Source organism: Vombatus ursinus, unplaced genomic scaffold (assembly GCF_900497805.2).
Source record: "Vombatus ursinus unplaced genomic scaffold, bare-nosed wombat genome assembly UNPS02014932.1, whole genome shotgun sequence".
NCBI classification, from domain to species: Eukaryota; Metazoa; Chordata; class Mammalia; order Diprotodontia; family Vombatidae; genus Vombatus; species Vombatus ursinus.
The window spans coordinates 6,417,919-6,438,029 of record NW_020954710.1 but is presented as its reverse complement, the minus strand read 5'-3'; the positions used below and the strand labels follow the sequence as shown (position 1 = coordinate 6,438,029).

The window sequence follows — 20,111 nt, the reverse complement described above, 5'->3', positions numbered from 1 at the left end:
GGGTCAGGCATCTTAAAGAGGGGGCTTCGCGGTCAGGCCCCCGGTGGGTCTGGATGCCCGGCCAAAACCCCCCGGCCCCAGCTTTGGGAGCCTGATTCCTCTCCGGGCCCCGTGACTCGGGACGTGGACCCCTCGCTCCCTCCCTCCCTCGCTCGCCCTGGAGCGGGGCCCGGCTGCCAAAGGGCCAGGGAGCGCCCGGCTATTCCAGGCCGGCTCGTAGGTCGGGCTGCATAGACGAGATGACCTTTAGCAAGGGCCCAGCACATCCTCCTCCCCCTTGGTACCCTCCTGCCGGCTCGGGCTCCCGGGCCACCAGGGTGCGCTGTGTGGGTGTCCCCGAGAATTCTCGCCCGTTTGCCGGCCCCCCTCCCCTGCTCCGGCCCGCCTCTGCTCCTATAGGCTCGGAGCGCCTCACACTCTGCCTCCTCATTGGCTGCAGGAGGTGCCAGTCTCCCGGGTTGGGAGGCGGGTCCCGTGACGCGCCCAGGGGGCGAGGGCGGTGCCGGCGGCTCGAGGGAGCGGGGGCGGGGCGGGGCTTGGGGCGGATCCGCCAGTGTCGCCTTCGCCGCCTGCCGCTACCGCCGCCGCCGCCGCCTCAGCCGAGCTAGTGTGACCGCGGCCGTGGTGGGAGTCGCAGGCAGCCCCGCAGCCGCGTCCCTGCCGCCCTCGGTGCTCTCGCGTCGCCCCTGGGATGCGGGGCCGCGCCTCGCCATGACGGGCTCGGGGCGCCCCGCTCTCTGGCTCCGGCTCCAGCCCCAGGCGGCGGCTCCTCTCGGGGTGGTGCTGCGGCGCGCCGCCGCTGTCCGACCCGGCTCCTGCTGACTGCGGCTCCCGCTCCTCCTACTTCTCCTCCGCCGCCGCGCCCACGCCCCGGCTCGGCGCTGGGTCCTGAGGTGAGGCCGGGGAGCTGGGCCCGGAGTGGGGGGGGCCGTTGGGGGCCGGGGGAGGAGGGAGGGGCCGCTGCGCGCGTGGCTGGGGGCGAGGGGAGGGGGCGCGCGGCCGCGGGGGAGGGAGAAGAGGGGGCGCGCGGCCGCGGGCAGGCTGGGGTGGGGGGAGGAGGGGGAGCGCCAAGAAAGGATTGAGGGCGGGGGAGGGAGGCGGGAGGGCGGGGGACGCATTAGTGGCGATTGACAGACGGGAGAGGGCCCGGAATTCGGGCGAGATCTCCCTAACCCCGAGTTTGCCAAAGCCCCCTCTCCGCCCCACCCCTTCCCCCAATTCTTAGGAGATCTGGGGGGAGGTGTGCAGCTGGGGAGGTGGCCCCCGTTTGGGGGAGGGGGGTGGAATCAGGGAAGCTTCTGGGCATCCTTTCACCCTTTGACAGCTGGTATTGCAGGGAGGATATCAAATGGACCCTAGTTCCTTCTCCCTCTCTCTCTCTCTCTCTCCCTCTGTCCCCCTCTCCCCCTCTCCCCCTCTCCCCCTCTCTCCCTCTCCCTCTCTCCCTCTCTCCCTGTCTCCCTCTCCCCCTGCCCCCCTACCTCTTTCTCCCTCTCCTCTCTCTCTCTGTCTCTTTCACTCTCTTTCCCCTCTTGGTCTCTTTCTTCCCTTCTCTCTCTCTCTCCCTCTCTTTCTCCCTCTCTCTCTCCCTCTCACTCTTTTCCTCTCTCTCCCTCTCCCCCTCTTCCTCTTTCTCCCTCTCTCCCTCTCTCTCTCCCTCCCCCTCCCCCCCCCCCCCCCCCCCTCTCCCCCTCCCCCTCTCCTCATCTTCCCCTCTTCCCTCTTTCCCCTTCTCCTCCTCTCTCCCTCTCTCTTTCCCCCCTCCCTCTCCCTCTCTCTTCCCCCTCCCTCCTCTCCTCCTCCTCTCTCTCCTCCCTCTCCTTCCCTCTCCCCCTCCCCTTCCCCCTCTTTCCCTCCCTCCATCCCCGTTTTCCCCCTCTCTTCGCCTCCCTCCCCACAGAAGGGAAGGTTTATTATTTCCTCCGATGAGTTGTTGGGGTGCTGCCCTGCCTCATAGTGGTTCTTTGCCTGGGTTAGCAGCTCAGGGCTTTGGTTGTGGATTTGATCACCTTTCCCTTGTTGTTTACCCTACACTTATTGCAAGACACCTGGCCAACTGTGTTCTTGCTGCTCCATCCTCCAAGGTGCTGATGTATGCGAACCAGATCTCTAGGCAGTTGGATGCCAGGATTCTCCTGATAGTTCTTTCCCATGCCTTATGGACAAGCTGGTTGATTTATTTTCAAAGGGTGGGGAGATTTTGAGCGGTCTACGCTTTCCATAGAAAGGATATTTCCTCTTTTAAAACCCTTGCACTCTCAGTTTTTCAAGTCTTTGCTGGCGTTCAAGGCTTCATTTAGGAATGTAATTATTCCCTTTTTTGAGACTGATGAAGCAAGAGACACGTAATGGGACTGAGAAAACTGAAGGTTTGAAGGCTAGAAAGAGTAGAGAGGCTGAGAAGGAAGGGGTTTATTTAGTTATGTCCAGATGTAGTAAAGGCTGTATGTAGTCACTGTGTTCACAGTACAGAATTACCATGGCAGCCATATTGGGAGGATGATCTGACAGTCCTTTAGGAGCCAAGTCCAGGCTGCTGGAAGGTGCAGAATGACAGCCCTGGCTGCTTTCAGGGTGACTGGTTGCATTAGAGGCCAAGTTGTGGGGGTTGGGAGGCTGCTGGAGTAGGCTAGTCATTGTTCACATAAAACAAAACAATGCATTCCACTTCTTAAAAGCAGAATGGAGCTTACAGGTCATGTTTTTTTCATTGGTGAATTGTAAAAGTGGCTTCAAATCTGAACTGCCCTCCAGATTTATCTTTTCCCTTAGCATGAGATGGGATGTGTTACTGAATTTACCCTGAGTGGGCTTGTCTGAGGGTATTATTATGTATGGGCAAATAGGATTTGTGCTGAGGTTAATCCTGGTAGGTACTTGATTCAGCATATTTTGCATAGCTTTAAAGGATCTATAGTTGTGAATGTTAAATAAAAATATTCCAATAAGGATAATAACTAAGGTCACTAGCTATTTTAATGTAATCTTTAGGTAGACTGTCCACAGGGGATCCTTTGCTCCTGGGTCTGACCATTTTAGGTGGCTGCTTCACTTATTACACACGCTGCTTTGTGTCATCGTTCTTTTCTGAGTACCTGTCATATCTTTAAATGGAAGTGCAGTGTTTAGCATGTGGCAGCCTTTAAGAGATGTATCATCGATTTTAGGAAAAGGGTGCCATTTTGTTCTAACTTAAATCTTTACTTAGCATTATTTCAGATAAACAGTAAAGTCTGACATTTCCTGCTTTAGTTGGAATAGTAGTTGATTATCTAAAGAAAATTAGATTATCAATTGATCATATTGTGGAAGGGTAGTCAGTCTTCACATTATCAGAGTCTTTTATATTATCTCAGTTCAAGTTGAGAACTCAACACCTAGTGTTATCTACAGTCACAAGGCTGGAATGGGACCTTGAGGGATCAGCTTCCAGCCTTTGTGTTCTTTATTAGGAAAAAAGGACTTCTTGAAATGAACTCAACTTTCAAGTTTATTTGATGAAAATAGTACAGACAGCCTTAATAATTTTGGTTTTAAGTCTTCCTTTTAAAGGTTTGGAAATTCTTGTGTAATGTTGTAATTCAAGGCACATAGACACTAAATCGTTTCCAAACTGAATTAAGATATGACACCTTGAAATTGGCCATATAATTTTGTTTCTCCTAATTACAAAAATATTGTTAAAAATTAGTTTTTTTAAAAAAAACATGGATTGGAGAATTCTATCTAAATATGTTTTTGCCATTTTTTTTATGTGAGGCCTGATTAGCTGAATTGTGAATCAAATATGGAGGCAGCAAAATCTTAGGTATTTGTGAAAGTGTATTCCTTGGTAAATACTTTTCTAAAATTTATCCAGCTGATTTTATTGTCCAAATTTTAGAACTGGCTGTTTTTTCCTTTACAAGAGTAGATATGAATTCAATTTCTCCTCTTTCCTTTCATGTTTCCCAGTTTGAATCTATGCAGTGAATAAATACCTAAGAATAGTCTGCCAACAAAGTGTTTCCAAGGCAAAGTGATTCATTCTAGCTTATTCTCCTGGTTGTAGTCTTGACTTACACAAAAAATAAAGAATTGAACTTCTGTGTTCTCTTTTGTATGCCTCTTCCCAAGGTTGCTGACCCAAGCAGATCTTTTTCTGAAAGAAATATATGTTCCTATTTGATATGACTCATTTTCTGATGGATTTGAAATTAATAACATTTCCAGTCTACATTCTGTTAACTGTCTCTTTGAAAAATTGGCCTTGTTTAGTGGACAATAGTGAATTTTTGCAATTCTTGTAGGAATGTGAGCAGAAAAAAAAACCTTATAGAATCTCCTTTTTGATAATTAGGTTGACAGAAAAATTAGAAAAAATTGATACAGCATGGTTAGCATGCAGAAAGTCTACAAAAAGGTGTCCTTGACTTTTTCCTGAAGTAGAATTTCTTCTCAGCAAACCAATAATCTTTTTAGTTTTTTTCTCTAGGATCATTATCCATTAATATTGGATGCCTCAGTAGAGGTTTCAAGGTATTTTTAGACTGCCATTTGTAGGCTGTAGGTATTCTGAAGTGGCCAAACTCATTCTCTTTTATTCATTCTATTTTCTGCAATAACTAAGAATTTTTACCCCTTACCGCTCCTATCAACCAGTCAAAAGTGATTTAAATTCCAACAATATTTGTTGCCTACGTCTGAGTCTTATGTCCCAACTAGACTGTAAGCCCCTGAAGGATAGAGGCTGTGTCTTGTACTACTTCTGTAGCCTCTACAATGCCTAATGCTTTATGTTATGCTTCATATTTAAATTAAACATATGGATATTCAAACTTACAAAATATAAGGCAGGGAATAGATTTGTTACTTGAAGACACCCAACATGTTGGGTGGAGGATTTATGGGAAGTCGTGACCAACAGTCCTGTAGGTAAGAAGTTAATGAATGGATTGAAACATATCACTGGAGGGAGTACCTATGTTGTTGTATGTTGTTGGTATTTAGTCATGTTTACTGCCCATGGGGTTTTCTTGTCAAAAATACTGGAGTGGTTTGCCATTTCCTTCTTCAATGGATTAAGGCAAACAGCTTGAGTGACTTGCCTCCAGGGTCACACAACTAGGAAGTGTCAGAGGCAGGATTTGAACTCAGATTTTCCTGACTTTAGGCCCAGTGATCTATCTACTGAATCACCTAGCTGCCTTAGTACCCATGTGGACAGGATCACAAATTCATTGACATATGGAAATTGTTGAATATTTGACTTTATGGAATATTTAGGTCTTCTTGGCCATGTATTCCAATAAATAAACTCTCCTATTAGTTTATTTACTTTGGTATTTTGAATAATTTTGATTAGTTCCTCTCAATTCAAATTAACTTGATTTTTAAAATTGAAGAAGCTTCCACCTCATGCTTAGAAGTGGTTTGAGCAATGCTGAACAGAGAATGCCATCCTATTCTGCTCTAAAATATTGTGGTTGCTAAAAACAGAATAGCATGCTATTTGGTTTGTTAAGCTATGAGACCTTTAACCCAAGGACGCATCTTCATTGACAAAAAATAAATGAGAAAATAGAATGTAACAGAATAATTTGCTTTATAGAATTTTTCCCCCTAGGAATACTTTTTTTTTTAAGTCAGATGTACCTGTAGTTAGGATTTGATAAGAATGTCTTCAAAAGAGAATAAATTACTATGTAGTTGACTCTCTTTTTTAATTGCGGTGTTTATTTTGCTGAATCTCCATCGATGTGTGGCCATCCTCATCTTATTCAGTGATACTATTGTCTGTCATATCCTCTTGTAAATCCTTCATAGGGGGCTCCCTCCATCATCCTGGCAGTGGGAGTGGGTTGGTGGAACCTTCCTTTTTCATATCTCTTGATTTGGGGTGCATTTGTTCAAGAGTGCTCCAATGGAGCACAGGGCTTTCCCTCCATCAGTTATTCTTTCTTTGTGCTATGTGACCAATCAATCCAGTATACTTTTGGTGATGCTTATGGTTATGAAGCATGGAATACCACAGTCTCTAAAGAATCAAAGTTTTAGGTCACCCAAAGGGCATGGTGTACATAAGTAGGCTGTAGTGTGTTACTCTTAAACAGTTGTACAGGATAAACATCATCATTGTTATTATCAAAGAAGTGTAAAATCAGAAAGGGATGTGTCAGTTTTTTTTATTGTTAAATAAAAAAACTTAGAAAAAGGAAAGTGCTTTTATTTAAGTTAGAGTTTTTCTTTCTAAAATTTCAATAATGGGCTATTTTCTTTGGAAAATGATACTATTTATTTATTTTTCAACCAAAGACAAGGTTTATTAAAGATCTACCATATTAGCCATACTCTTTTTTTTATTAATTTATTTTGAATTAACAATCACTTCCATAAGCTTTTGAGTTTTAAATTTTTCTCCCCTTCCCTCCTTACCTCCCTCCCCAAGACGGCATGCAATCTGATATAGGCTATACATATACATTCCTATTAAACATATTTTCATGGAAAATGACACTATTTAAAACACTGCAGTGAATTGTTGATATTTACTTGCCAAAGTCTCAACTTCTGGCCAGTCTAGTTTAATGCATTTTCTTTTTGGAATTAAAAATAGTTTTTTATTATTATAAATATCATTATTATAATTATAAATTTAATTGTCAACAAAGACTAAGAAACATACATTATAGGTAATAAAATCTTAACACCCTTAGTTAACAAAGTAGAAGCAACCAACTAAAATAATAGGTTGTGGTGAACCAAAAAAAAGAATGCTTTTGCTCTGATTTCCAAGTCCCTCTGAAGTTCTATCCAATACTTTTGGCTTTGTATTTCTCATATTGTTTTCTTTAAAAATAAGTTTTTATTTATATCCTAACAAATAATATTTTTAAAGACAAAAAAGGAAGAGGAAAAAATCCGCATAATTGTTCAGTACATCAAAAAAGTCTGAAAATATGTGCCATGTACAACCCTTGTGGACTTCTCATCTCTGAAAAGAAGTAGGGTGGATGTAACTTCTTATGTTGGTTCTTCTTTAGAGCCACGCTTATTCTTTATCATTTTGTAACATTCATTTAAAAAAATTTTGGGGGGTTCTTTCCATTTACTTTGTTGTAGACATTGTATATATTGTTTTCTTGACTGTTTCCTTCTGTGTCAGTTCATGTAGACTTTTTCATGCTTTTCTGAACTCAACTCATTCATCATTACTTTCATCATTGTTATTCCGTTACATACATGTGCAATAGTTCAATTGGTCATTCTCCAATTGATGGACTTGTATTTTGTTTTCAGTTCTTTACTATCACAAAGAAATGCTGCTATAAAAATTTTGGTGTGTATAGGGATTTTCTTATTATCATTAGCTTCCTTGGGGATATAAGCTAAGTAATGGAATCTCTGGGTCAAAGTGTGTGGACATTTTAGTTACTTTATTTGCATAATTTCAAATTGCTTTCCAGAATTATTGTACTGATTTACAGTTCCACCAGCAACGCTCCAGTGTGCTTCTCTTCCTACAACTAGTCCAACATTAACTATTCTAATCTTTTGTCACCTTTGCCAGTTTTCTTGTTATTAGGTGAAACCTCAGAGCATTTTGATTTGCATTTCCTTTACTGAGGCATTGTTTTATATTATTCACAGTTTGCAACTCTTTGGAGAACTGAAAGATATATGCAATGTATGCAAGATATAAAAACAATTAACCGATGTACACACACATATATATATACCTACATTAAAAACCATTCCTCAATAGGGAAGTGAGATATGTGTGTGTGTGTGTATTAGTTAGTTGTTTATATATATTGGATACTACATCCTTATCAGAGAAATTTGACACAAAGATTGTTTTTCCCCCATTTTACCATTTTCCTTTATCTTAGATGAATTAATTTTGTTTGTGCAGGAGCTTTTTAGTTTTACTCAAAGTGATCTATTTTATTTTTTGTGATTGACTCTCTCCTTTGTTTGGTTAAGAATGCATCTCCTCCTACCTGTGAGAAGTATATGATATGTTTCTCTTCTAATTTTTTTTTTAGTTGTATCATCAAAGGTAGTGTAGTATAGGGCTTTGAGACAGGAAGATCTGGGTTTAGATCCTATATCTGATATTTAATAGCTCTGTGCCTGCGGGCAAGTAATTTGTTATCTGAGACTGAAATCACAGGTCTGGACTGGGGGAAAACAGGAAAGCAATATGTATGGTGCAGTAGAAATAGTGAGAATTGTTGAGGTGGAGGGCTTGAGGTTCATTACTTTAAGTTGGTTGGTTGTTGTCCTTGGTGCTGGAAGAGGACCAAAATGACATCACTATATTAGGGCCAAGGTATTGTGTGTCCACCTGTGGCTGATTTGACCAATGTGAGTGTGGAATACTCTACCACAGGTTGGGCACAAATAGTGCATGTGAACATTTGGGGTGGATACTACATATAAGCCTTGGGCAAGTCACTTAACCTATCAGGGTCTCCATTCCTTGTCTATGAGATGAAAAGGTTGGACTAGATCAGTGTTTCCCAATTTTTTGTTCTGTGAACCACTTTCAACAACAACAACAACAACAAAAATGTGTGGTGAATTCCCACGATGCCTTAATACACTGCTCATAATCTCTTCATTCACTAGGTGCTTTTTATAGCTACAATGCTAACTTTTGCCTCCACTCCAAACTCCAAATTAAAATGTGCATTATATAATTATAATTATAAAATATAAAATTTAAAATTTTATTCTAGAGACCAGCTAGGTGGTATAGTGGATAGAGTATTGGGCCTGGAGTTAAGAAGACTTGAGTTCAAATCTGTCCTTAGAAACCATCTGTGTGATCTTGAGCAAGTTACTTAAGAGGTGTTTACTTCAGTTTCCTCATCCTGGGGATAATAATAGCACCTACCTCCAAGGGTTGTTGTGAGGATCAAATGAGATAATATTTGTGAAGTGCTTAGCACAGTGTAAGTGCTATAATTTTAACTATTATAGTAATTATTATACCTGCAGTTATGTGAACTAAATGTATAATTATAGAATCCATAAAATAGTAATATTTAATGTGGGACATCCAGCAAGACCTTATATGCTCACCATTATTTGCAAAACTTTATTAAATTTCTTTATTTTACCAATTTTGTTACATATAAGTAATATTTTAATGAAATAAATGACAACTTGGAAGACATTTAATATAAAATAATAATCATGTGTAAATTTAATTTCAATGTTGCCTTTTTTGTTTGATTAAAAGTTTGCCATATTTGGGTTAACATCAGACAAACACAATCTTGAATCTGGTTCACAGAGGGAAAATTTTTTTGTAATATAATTGGGTAATTATTTGCTGCTTAAGCAGTTAAAGTATTTTTAGCATGAACCCTTTGGACCATAGTTATGACCCCCCCTCCCCAGACTAGATAGTCTTTAAAGATTCTTTTAGGTCTAACTCTGTGATCTTGTTGTGTATAGTTGTCATTTTCTGTAGGTTTCTAGTTCTTCTGATGTCATTTTTGACTACTTTGTAGAGCTCTCTCTACCTTTCCTTGCATTCTTTTTTTTCCCTTGCATTCTTCATGGGAATAGAGACTGGACTTGTGATATCATTGATGCAGGCAAGTGAACTCCTTCTATTAGTGCAGGTCAGCACTTTCCCTGCAATTTATAGTCTATCAATCAATCAGTCAGAATTTGTTTTTTTTTAAAATTTAATTAATTAATTTTTATTTTTCGCCATTCACTTCCATAAGATTTTGAGTTCCCAATTTTCTCCCCATCTCTCCCCTTCCCAAGATGGTGTGTAATTTGATATAGGCTCTACATGTACATTCATATTAAACCTATTTTCACATTAGTCATGTTGTAAAGAAGAATTAGAACCAATGGGAGAAACCATCAGAAAGAAGAAACAAACAAAACAAGAAAAAAAAAGAGAGAGAGCAAATAACATGCTTCAATTTGCATTCAGACTCCATAGTTCTTTCTCTGAGTGTGGACAGCATTTTCCATCAATGAGTCTTTTGGAGCTGTCTTAGATCCTTGCATTGCTAAGAAGAGATAAGTCTATCAAATTTAGTCATAGAACAATGTGGCTGTTATTGTGTACAATGTTCTCCTGGTTTTGCTCACTTCACTCAGCATCAGTTCATGTAAGTCTTTCCAGGTTTTTCTGAAGTCTGCCTGCTCATCATTTCTTTCTTTTTTTTCCCAAGGACCATTTCTGGTTTTATTCAAGTGCAAGTACTTAAGTATTTCAGTTTATGACAAGATTATCATACATTATTCCATGGATGGAAATCATATTTTCCTCTTTTGAAGACTGATCTTTCCTTTGTAATAATGTTTGATTTCTTTTAAACAAACATACATTTTGGGTGGAAACATTCCTTGGAATCCACGTTAATTTATCTATGCTTAATAATTCTATAACTTAAATTGGTCAAATGAGTTAATTTTGACTACTACTACTACGACTATTATTACAGCTACTGCTTCTATTGCTGCTGCTATTCCTGCTACCACTGATAATCTTTTGATTTCTGGGATCATTAATCAATAAAATGTCCTATTTCTGAAAATTGTCAAAGTGATTATTTTATATTTTGTAAGAACACAGGATCATAGAATTAGTGCTGGAAAGGACCTTGATGTCATTTTGCAAACTGAGACTCAGAGAAATTTAGTAACTTGTTCAAAGTCACATAGTTTAGTAAATAGCAGAGGCAAGATTCAAACCAATACACTCCAGGTCCAAATCTAATACCCTTTCTAATGAAAAATTTGTGTGAAGATGTTAAGAAAATGCCAATTTCCTTATTAGTAATAATCTCTGTGATTCCAGTCAGTCGTTTTTTTTTTCAGTAGTATCTGACTCTTTGTGACCCCATTTGGGGTTTTCTTGGCAAAAATACTGGAGTGGTTTGCCATTTCCTTCTCTAGTTCATTTTACAGAGGAGGAAACTGAGGCAAATAGGGTTAAGTGACTTGCTCAGGCTTACACAGCTACTAAATGTCTGAGTCCCCTTATGAAGATGGGTCTTCCTGACTTCCCTGCATTCTTATCCACTGTGCCACCTACCTGTTCCTTTTAGTAATGTACAGATGTATAAAAAACAAAAATAAACAAAAAAGTCTTACAATTATTTCAAGCTTTCAAATATTTTTCTATCACTTAAACAATAATATCTTTTGAAAATGTTGGAAAAGAATGTTGAATGAGTAATTCCAATATACCTATTTTCTAGGATGTTTTTCTCAACTGAATATATGTTGGTGGAATACTTTTTTTTTTGTTTGTTCGTTTAAACCAGTGGCCCTTATATGAGAAGAATGTCAGGTAAAATGGATGTAAATTCTCTCTCTTAATCTGTACACAAATCCATGCTATTAACCAAGAAAAAAATTGTCTCCATTTAGCCAGAAAAGGTCACCAACAATATGCAAAGAAAAACTTTACCTGCTCATCACTTTTTATAGCACAATAGTATTCCATTACTTTCATATACCACAACTTGTTCAGTCATTTCCCAACTGATGGGCATTCCCTCAATTTCCAATTCTTTGCCACCACAAAAAGAGCTGCTATAAATATTTTTGTACATGTGGTTCCTTTTCTCATTTATATGATCTCTTTGAGATACAGACCTAGAAGTGGTATTGCTGGGTCAAAGGGTATGCACATTTTTATAGCCCTTTGGACATAGTTCCAAATGGCTCTCCAGAATGGTTGGATCAGTTCACAGTTCCCCCAACAATGCATTAATGTTTCAGTTTTCCGACATCTTCTCCAGCATTTATCATTTTCCTGTTTTGTCATGTTAGCCAATCTGATAGGTGTGATGTGGTATCTCAGAGTTGTTTTGATTTGCATTTCTCTAATCAGTAGTGATTTAGAGCAGTTTTTCATATGACTGTATATAGCTTTCTTTTCTTCATCTGAAAACTGCCTGTTCATATCGTTTGTCAATCAACATTTATTACGCACCTACTATGTACTAGGCATTGTGTTAAACCCTGGGGATACAAAACGAGTCAAAAAACAATCCCTGCCCTCAAGGAGTTTACAGTCTAATGGGAGAGGCAACATGCAAATAAATATATATAAAACAAGCTATATACAGGATAAATAGGAAATAGTTAATGGAAGGCATTGGCATTAAGACGGTTTGGAGAAGGCTTCTTGTAGAAGGTAGGATTTTAGTGGGACTTAAATGGAGCCAGGGAGGTCAGTAATTGGAGTGGAGGAGGGAGAACATTCCAGGCATGGGGAATAGCCGGAGAGAATACGTAAAGTTGAGAGGGGCAGTGTGGAACATCCAAGAGGCCAGTGTCACTGGATTGAAGAGTACATGTCAGGGAGCTAGGTTATAAGGGACTTTGAATGCCAGATTGAGCATTTTGTATTTGATCCTGGAGGCACTTGGGATCAACTGGAATTTATTGAATTGGGGAGGGGGAGGTGACATTATCAGACCCACTTTAAGACAATCACTTTAGTGACTGAATCTTCATGGATTGGATGGATTGGATGGATGGATTGGAGTGGGGAGAGACTTGAAGCAAGCATACTACAGCAGAGGTATCAAAATCACCAGGTTTGCTGCCAGTAATGCTTCAGCCTGAACTAAATTAAAATGTAATTGGGAAATATTTAACAAAATAAATATGCAATAAAACTTAGATAACATTTTAAAACTAAGTCAATATGTAGCCTGCAGGAATCTGACCCTACTGCTCTAGAGAGTTGCCTACAACACTGAGAGGCCAATAACTTGCCCAGGGTCACAGGAATTTATGTGTAGAGGCAGAACCTGAACCCAGGTCCTTTTAGCTCTGAGGCCTGCTCTTTGTTTATTATGTCATGCTACCTTTCTCTTCATATTTATAATTTGATAGTACCATAATATTACATTAATATACCATAGCCTAGTCAGCCATTTTCTAATCATTACATCTTTCCCATATATGTTTTAAGGACTTGATAAGTTCAGATCTTTTTGAGACCAAAGGAAAGTGCCACAAGGTCAGAATCAGGGACAGGGTAAAAGCTAAATGATCAGGGGAAGACCAAATGAATTAGGTCTAAACAATGCTCCATTTTGATTTCTTATAGTTTGTAATGATTTAAGTCAGGAAACTGGTAAAAGTAGTGGTGAATTGAACTGAAAATGTATATGTAGATGGTGATATAAATCGTTATATTGACCATTCCTTTTAAACACTGGGAAATTTTATGTGTGTGTCTGTGTGTCCCACAAACTATTATATGGGGATTACTTTTCACTCTATTTGCCTTTTTCAGCTCTGTGTTGCTCTTATTTCTTAGTTGGATTTGCATCATTAAGATTTTTTTTTTTGTATTTTTTTTTTTTTCTTAGGAGCAGACAGTTTTATGTCTGTAATTTCTGGTCTACTTCTACTGTATCTAGAAAGATAAACCTTGTAACTTTTCAACTGACTAATATAAGTAGTAACTTCTTCAGGTTCTTACTATAGTAAATTATCACCAAAGAAGAAATAAGAAACAAGTTCTTACTATGGTATCTTATCCCTATATAACCTTTTAATACATTTTTGAATATGAGTAATTTTATTACATAAGATGGTTAAGTTAAAAATTGGTATTAGTGATAAATTGATAAAAATAAATTTGCATTCTTTTAAAAATAATTTAAATCGAAAGATTTTGCTTACTTGATATTTGTTCCCTTTCTTTTTGCTCAGATGGTTCATATGCCTCACTCCTCTGTAGATCTTTATTAGTTCTTTCCAATTAAGAATTAAATTCCTAAGGTGCTTCACGTTAATGTCAAGAAAGCTTTGTATTTGTGCAATACTTTACAGTTTATAAAACTTCTTCATCACATGTTGTCTCATTTTTTTCATGTCAAACCTTCCCTTTCAGCTCCATAGATAAGATTATCCCTGATTTTGCAAGTTTGAAAATGGATTCAGAGAAGTTGAACAGTTTGCCTAAAGTCATGCATAGATAGATAGACAGATACATAGATAGATATAGAGGTCTGATAATGGAGTAAAGACTAGAAGCCAATTTAATGTCTTTCAACTATATCCAACTTCTTAATTGTGAAATAATCTCCATGAAGGTGATGTGGTAAATGTATTAGGTTTTAGATATGTTAGCATTAAAATCTGATGTTATAAATATGTAATGTATCTAGATCAGAAATGGGAGAATCAACTTTCCAGTTGTCAAAACTGGAAAACTACAAAAATAAAGTAATCAACTATCTAAGACACTATGGAAGATATAAAATTATAATATATGGACTAGTTTATATTGGGTAGATAAGACTTATGCACAGTGAAACTATTAAAGGAAAATAAAAGATAACATAGAGACCAAGCCTCAGACTCTGGAAATCTTGGGTTCCTGTCTTACCTGTAACATATACAAGTTGGATGCACTAGGGAATGTGGTATAGTGGAAAGCACACAAACTGTGAAGTCAAAAAACCTGGGTTCAAATTATGCCTCTGACACTTATTACCTGTGACCTTGAACAAGTTACTTAACCTCCTTGGGCCTCAGTTTCCTCAATTGTAAAATGAAACGATTGAATTAGATGGTCTCTTCCAATTCCAAATCAATGATTCTATTTAAACTCAGTGCTGTGGGCAACTTTCTTAAATTCTAAGTTGCAGAAGAGGTATAGACCTACATTGGTAGAGGAAGTTTCCTTTATTGAAAATTAGTTCATAGTTGCTTTCACTAGAGGTGTGCCTCCAAACAACCCTAAATTCCTTTTAAATGACATATTAGGATGTAAGATTGAACTGGATTTGCTTCTTATTTGGGTCCACGAATACATTTTCCACTTAGATATTTATTTCAAGTCTTATTTAAAAAAAAATTATTGTGACCATAGAATACAGTATTTTTTTTTTAAAACCAGCTTTGAGAATATTACAAAAATCCTACTTGAATGCCTTATTGTGGGGTGGAGATAATCTGTGTTCTCAAAATTGATGCCAGTAGAACACAAATTCTGACAGGTTGTATTCAGCATGTTCAGAAAATGGCTCCAGAGATGGCACTATATGTTTCTTTCCCAGAGACCAACCTGAGGTAAATTTATGGCGGTTCATTGCCAGATTGGTCAAGTGTGGGGAATTCTTTGACAATGGTTATTCCCAAAGCATCTCTACACAGTGCACTCCCCACAGTAACCATTCTAAACCTTCTTTTAAAGCCTCCTTTACCACCCCTTTCCCCCATTCTCTGATGAAGATCTCATTTCATACTTAGAAGTATCAACTGTCCCTATTCTTCCTTTACTCTAGTCTGATGAAAATGTGGTTCTTTTTGGCATTGAAATCTAACCCTTCTTCCTATAGGCTCTGGAAGATTGCCTCCATGATTATCCTTCTATTTCTCTCTAATTTTCAGTCTTTCCCCATCTATTGGTTCATTTTGTGCTATATACAAAATACTGGGTAAGAGCTCTGGACTTGGAGTCAGGAATATATGTGTTTAAATCCCACCTCAGACACTTACTAGTTGTGTGACCCAAGGCAAGTCACTTAATGCTCTGTGCCTCAGTTTCCTTATTTGTAAGGTAGAGATAATAATAGCACCTATCTCACTGGGTTATGAGGATAAAATTGAGATAAGCACAGAACTTTGTAAACCTTAAAGTGCTAAATAAATGCTAGGTATTATTTTAAAAGATGCTTATTTTCTCTTATCCCTGGGAATCTGACTTCAGGCCTCATTGCCTAACTGAAACTACTTTGTCAAAAATTGCCAACAATCAAATCTGAGAGCATCTTTTCTGTCTTACTGATTTCTCTGAAGAATTGGACACTTGACTACTGTCTCCTGAATACTTTGTCCTCTCTGAGTTTTTCCTGACTTGGCTAACATAGCACTTTAAGGTTTGCAAAGCATTTCCCTTTAATAGTTTGTTGTGGGATTTTGCCAGGAATCAAAGTTTACTAGCATTCTCCCTTTTAAAAAACTGAGACATTTGCCCTGTTTTCTTATTCTCTTCAGTCTTTTAAATCATACTGCGTGTGGCTCAGTCATCACATCTTCCAGTTCTCTTGGTACCCTGGAATGTAGGTCATCTCTGCCTGATGAATTGGATTCATCCAGAGCAGTTACATGTCCTCTCACTTATTTTATCTGTTTATTTCTTTTGACTTTTAACTCCTTATTAGCTATTTTCATTCTGTCCAAAGACCATCTTCCTTGGTAGAAAAATTAGAACCTAAATAAGAATTAAGCACTTTATTTTCTGTCTTTTGTCATCATTATCCCCTCCAACCTCAGCAATGGTTCTGTCCCTTTTAAGTTCTGTTCTTTGTTGTTTAAACAAACAAACAAACAAACAAACAAACCAAGCACCCTTTTTCTTGTCTTTAGCTTTCCTCTTAGCCTTAGCTCATTCTGTGCTTTAGCACTCATGGCGCTATTCATGTAAGATGCTGCATAGTTTCAGATTTATCTTTTATAACCTAATCCTACTTCCATCTTTTTTAAAAAATTATACATATGTATTTTCAATGAGTAAAAACTCATTTTCACCCTCCACAATTGAAAATGAAAGAAAAACTAAGCCCTTGCTACAAATCATCAAAGAAAACAGATTTCTGTGTTTGCCATGTTGAAAAAAATGTTTCATTCTACACTCCCAATCCTTCACCTCTTTATCAGGAAGTGGGTAGCATGTTTCATCATTATTCCTCTGGAATCATAGTTTGTCATTACATGAATCCTAGTCCAAAGTCTTTCACAGTTGCTAGTTTTTACTGTATTATTGTCACTGTATAAATTGTTCTCCTGGTTCTGTTCACTTCGCTCTGTATCAATTCATACAGGTCTTCCCAGGTTTCTCTGAAACCATCCTGTTCATCATTTTTTATAGCACAATACTATTCCATCACATTTTTATACCGTAATTTGTTCAGCTATTTCCCAGTTGATGGATACCCCATCAGATTCTAATTCTTTGCCACCTTGAAAAGAGCTATAAATATTTTTCTACATCCATAGTTAGAGTTTGTTTTGCTGAGGACTAATTCCTCTTTTAAATCTACCCCCTTCTCCCCATTCCCTCTTTTTTTCTATTGCATGGCCTTTCCCTGCACTAAAGAGTTCCTCAGGCATGCTCCTGGCCAGAACCCATCCCCATTATTTGCAGACCTCTTTTTTTGTCTTCTTGTACTGATCTAGGCTGGAAAAAAATGTCTCACTTTGACTTTTTAAAAACATTTCTTTGGGATTTGGTCTGTTGCATTTTATGTGTCTTTTTGGAAGTTTTTGGGAGAGTACACTGTACTGCTTCCTGCTGGTCTGATATCTTGGCTCCACCTCCCTGCTGCCATCTTCTGTACATTTCTTTTAAAAATTAGAGTTGGTCAGTGATTTCCACATGGATCCAAATTGGTTTTTCCTTTGCCTTCTCACTGGACTTATTTCTCTTTGTTTATTCAGAATTTTATTCTTGAATGCTTGCCATTTCTTATGGGCTTACATCCGTTGCAGAATTTTAGTATATGAGAGTCCACATATTCCTTCTCTGTTCTGAAATCTAGGATGCATGTGAGACTAAACTAACTTTTATTCTCCTTTATCACAAATCATAAAATTGAGTGGTCACTTCTCCAAGATTTCTGTTATTTCTATTTCAGCAAGTTATTCCTCCATGTTGATGTTCAGGATCAGGTCGAGAATAGTCAGTGAGTCAATCAGTTAACATTAATTAAGCATCTACTATGTGCCAGGCTGGGGATACAAAGAAAGTCAAAAGATGATCACAGCCCTTAAAGACCTCACAGTCTAATGGAGGAGATAGTATAAACAACTATGTACAAACAAGCTACAGACAAAATAAATAGGAAGTAATCAACAGTTGGAAAGCTCTATAATAATAATAAATAATAGCTAACATTTATAAACCACTCACTATGCATCAGGCACTGTACTAAACACTTTCCAATTATCTCATTTGATCTTCACATCAACCCTGGGAGATAGGTACTATTATTATCCCTATTTTTCAGATGAGGAAACCGAGGCAAACAAGTTTAGTGAGTCATCCAGGGTCACAGCTAGTAAGTGTTTGAGACTGGATTTGAACTCAGCCCTTCTTGGCTTCAGGCCCAGAACTCTATTCACTGCACCAACTAGTCACTTAACTTCTCTGTGCCTCAGTTATTTAATCTATATAACCTGCCTCACAGGGGCATTGTGAAGTTCCTCAACTTACTCACTTCACATGAGCTCCTCCTTTTCCCCACCTCAGCCACACATGAAGATGGTCATACCCTTGATTTTGCCATTACCTAGAAATGTTCCACCTCTGTGTTCAAGAATTCTGAAACCCCTCGTCTGACCATAATCCATTGGTTTTTCATTTCTCTGCCTTCCCTTACAAAATCCTACTCTTTGTCCATACCATGATCTCTAATCTCTTGACCCCTAAATTCTCTCCTAAGCCATCTCCCCTGCACTAACCACCCTCTTCTCTTTTCCCCATCTTGATCCCTTGATGAACGCACACGAGCACACGCGCACACACACACACACACACACACACACACACACACACACACACACACTCTTCATAAACTCCAGTGGCTCCCTGTTGCCTCCAGGTTCAAATACAAAATGCTGTTTGGCAAAGTCCTTCATAACCTAGCCCTTTCTACCTTTCTAGTCATCTTACATCTTATTCCCCAACATGCACCCTTTGACCCAGTGACATTGGCCTCCTGGCTGTTTCATAAACAAGATACTGGATCTCTTAGCTCCAGGCATTTCTCTGACTGTCCCTATGCCTGGAACAATTCCCCTCCTCATCTCTTTTTAACTGACCTCCCTGGCTTCCTTTAATTCCCACTAAAATATTACCCTTCTTTTATTGTAAACGTCCCCCAACCCCTCTTAATTTTAGTGTCTTCCCTCTGTTAATTACTTCCTAATTATCCTGTATGTAGCTTGCTTTGTATATATTTTTGTTTGCATATTGTCTCCCCCATTAGATTATAAGCTCCTTGGGGGCAGGTACTATCTTTTGCCTTTTTTTTTTTTTTGGTCTCCCCAGTACTTAGCATAGTACCTGGAACATAGTAGGTACTTATTAAATGTTTATTGATTGATTATTGAAGGTCAAATGAGGTAAAATAGGTAAAGTATTTTATAAATGGTAAATCTCTATTTAAATTCTAATTGTTATTATATGTGGGGAAAAATTATGTTGAACTTTCCAGCAATTATTTAAGGCAGAATCATAATCTTTCTACCTTGTCAAAAGCTTTCCCTAATTCTAAATACCTTTTTGGATTTTTTTTTTCTTAAAGGAAATTTGAATATAACTTTGGAAGAAGACTTCTTTCTCAATATTTGAACTACATATAACAAGGCCATCAGAATGTCAGGAGCCTCAGTGAAGGTGGCTGTTCGGGTCAGGCCCTTCAATTCCCGAGAGACCAGCAAGGAATCCAAATGTATCATTCAGATGCAAGGCAACTCAACCAGTAAGTGCAGCATTCTGTTTTGTTATTATACAAATTGTATCTTCTCTCCACTTTTGCGTCTATTCCCTCTAGTCCACCTAGTATAAGTACTAATATTCTTTCTCTTTGAACAGTCTTTGAATTATCCAATAAAGGACAAGGAGACTCCTTACAGCACGTTTAAATACAAGCCATTTGATTATTTAGTTATCCTGTTTTGAAAAGGCAGATTGGGAAGTACATGGCTATCTGGATTAGCCTAGCTAGGATTATTAATAGATTACTAAAGCTATAAGCAGGGACGGTGTTTGAGTGCTGTGATTCATATCAGTTTACCAAACACTTAATGAGCGGCTGAGCCAGACCCTCTGCTGAGTGCAGGGGTTACAAAAACAAAAAGACAGTAATCTCTGCTCTCAGGAAGCTCACCCTGTACTTGTGTGAGACTGTGAATCTTTGGAGGCTTCTGTGGTACATATTTTGATTTCTCTGTACAAATTATTTTTCATTTGCAGTTTCACATAGCAAACAGCCTTGGCAAAAGTTTTATCAGCTTTCAAATGTCAGTGCTACAAATTATGCTTATTCCTTCACAGTAGCTGTATGAGTTCAACAGTTCAGTTCAACAAACTTTGAAAAGCGTTGAATGTGTCC

The 20,111-nt window shown here is 38.8% G+C and overlaps 1 protein-coding gene across 2 annotated transcripts in view; it reads left to right on the top strand.

Annotated features, from left to right (window-relative positions):
- The first annotated feature begins 789 nt into the window (after positions 1-789).
- The window catches only part of KIF1B (kinesin family member 1B), a 185,258-nt gene continuing 165,936 nt past the window's right edge, over positions 790-20,111 (top strand). Inside the window, exons 1-2 of one of the 2 annotated variants that reach the window (XM_027844030.1) lie at positions 790-893; positions 19,302-19,478. In XM_027844030.1, coding sequence (XP_027699831.1) covers positions 19,373-19,478 — 106 coding nt within the window. In that variant the 5' untranslated portion in view covers positions 790-893; positions 19,302-19,372. The remainder of the gene's footprint in view (positions 894-19,301; positions 19,479-20,111) is intronic. The other variant, XM_027844032.1, reaches the window with a different exon arrangement.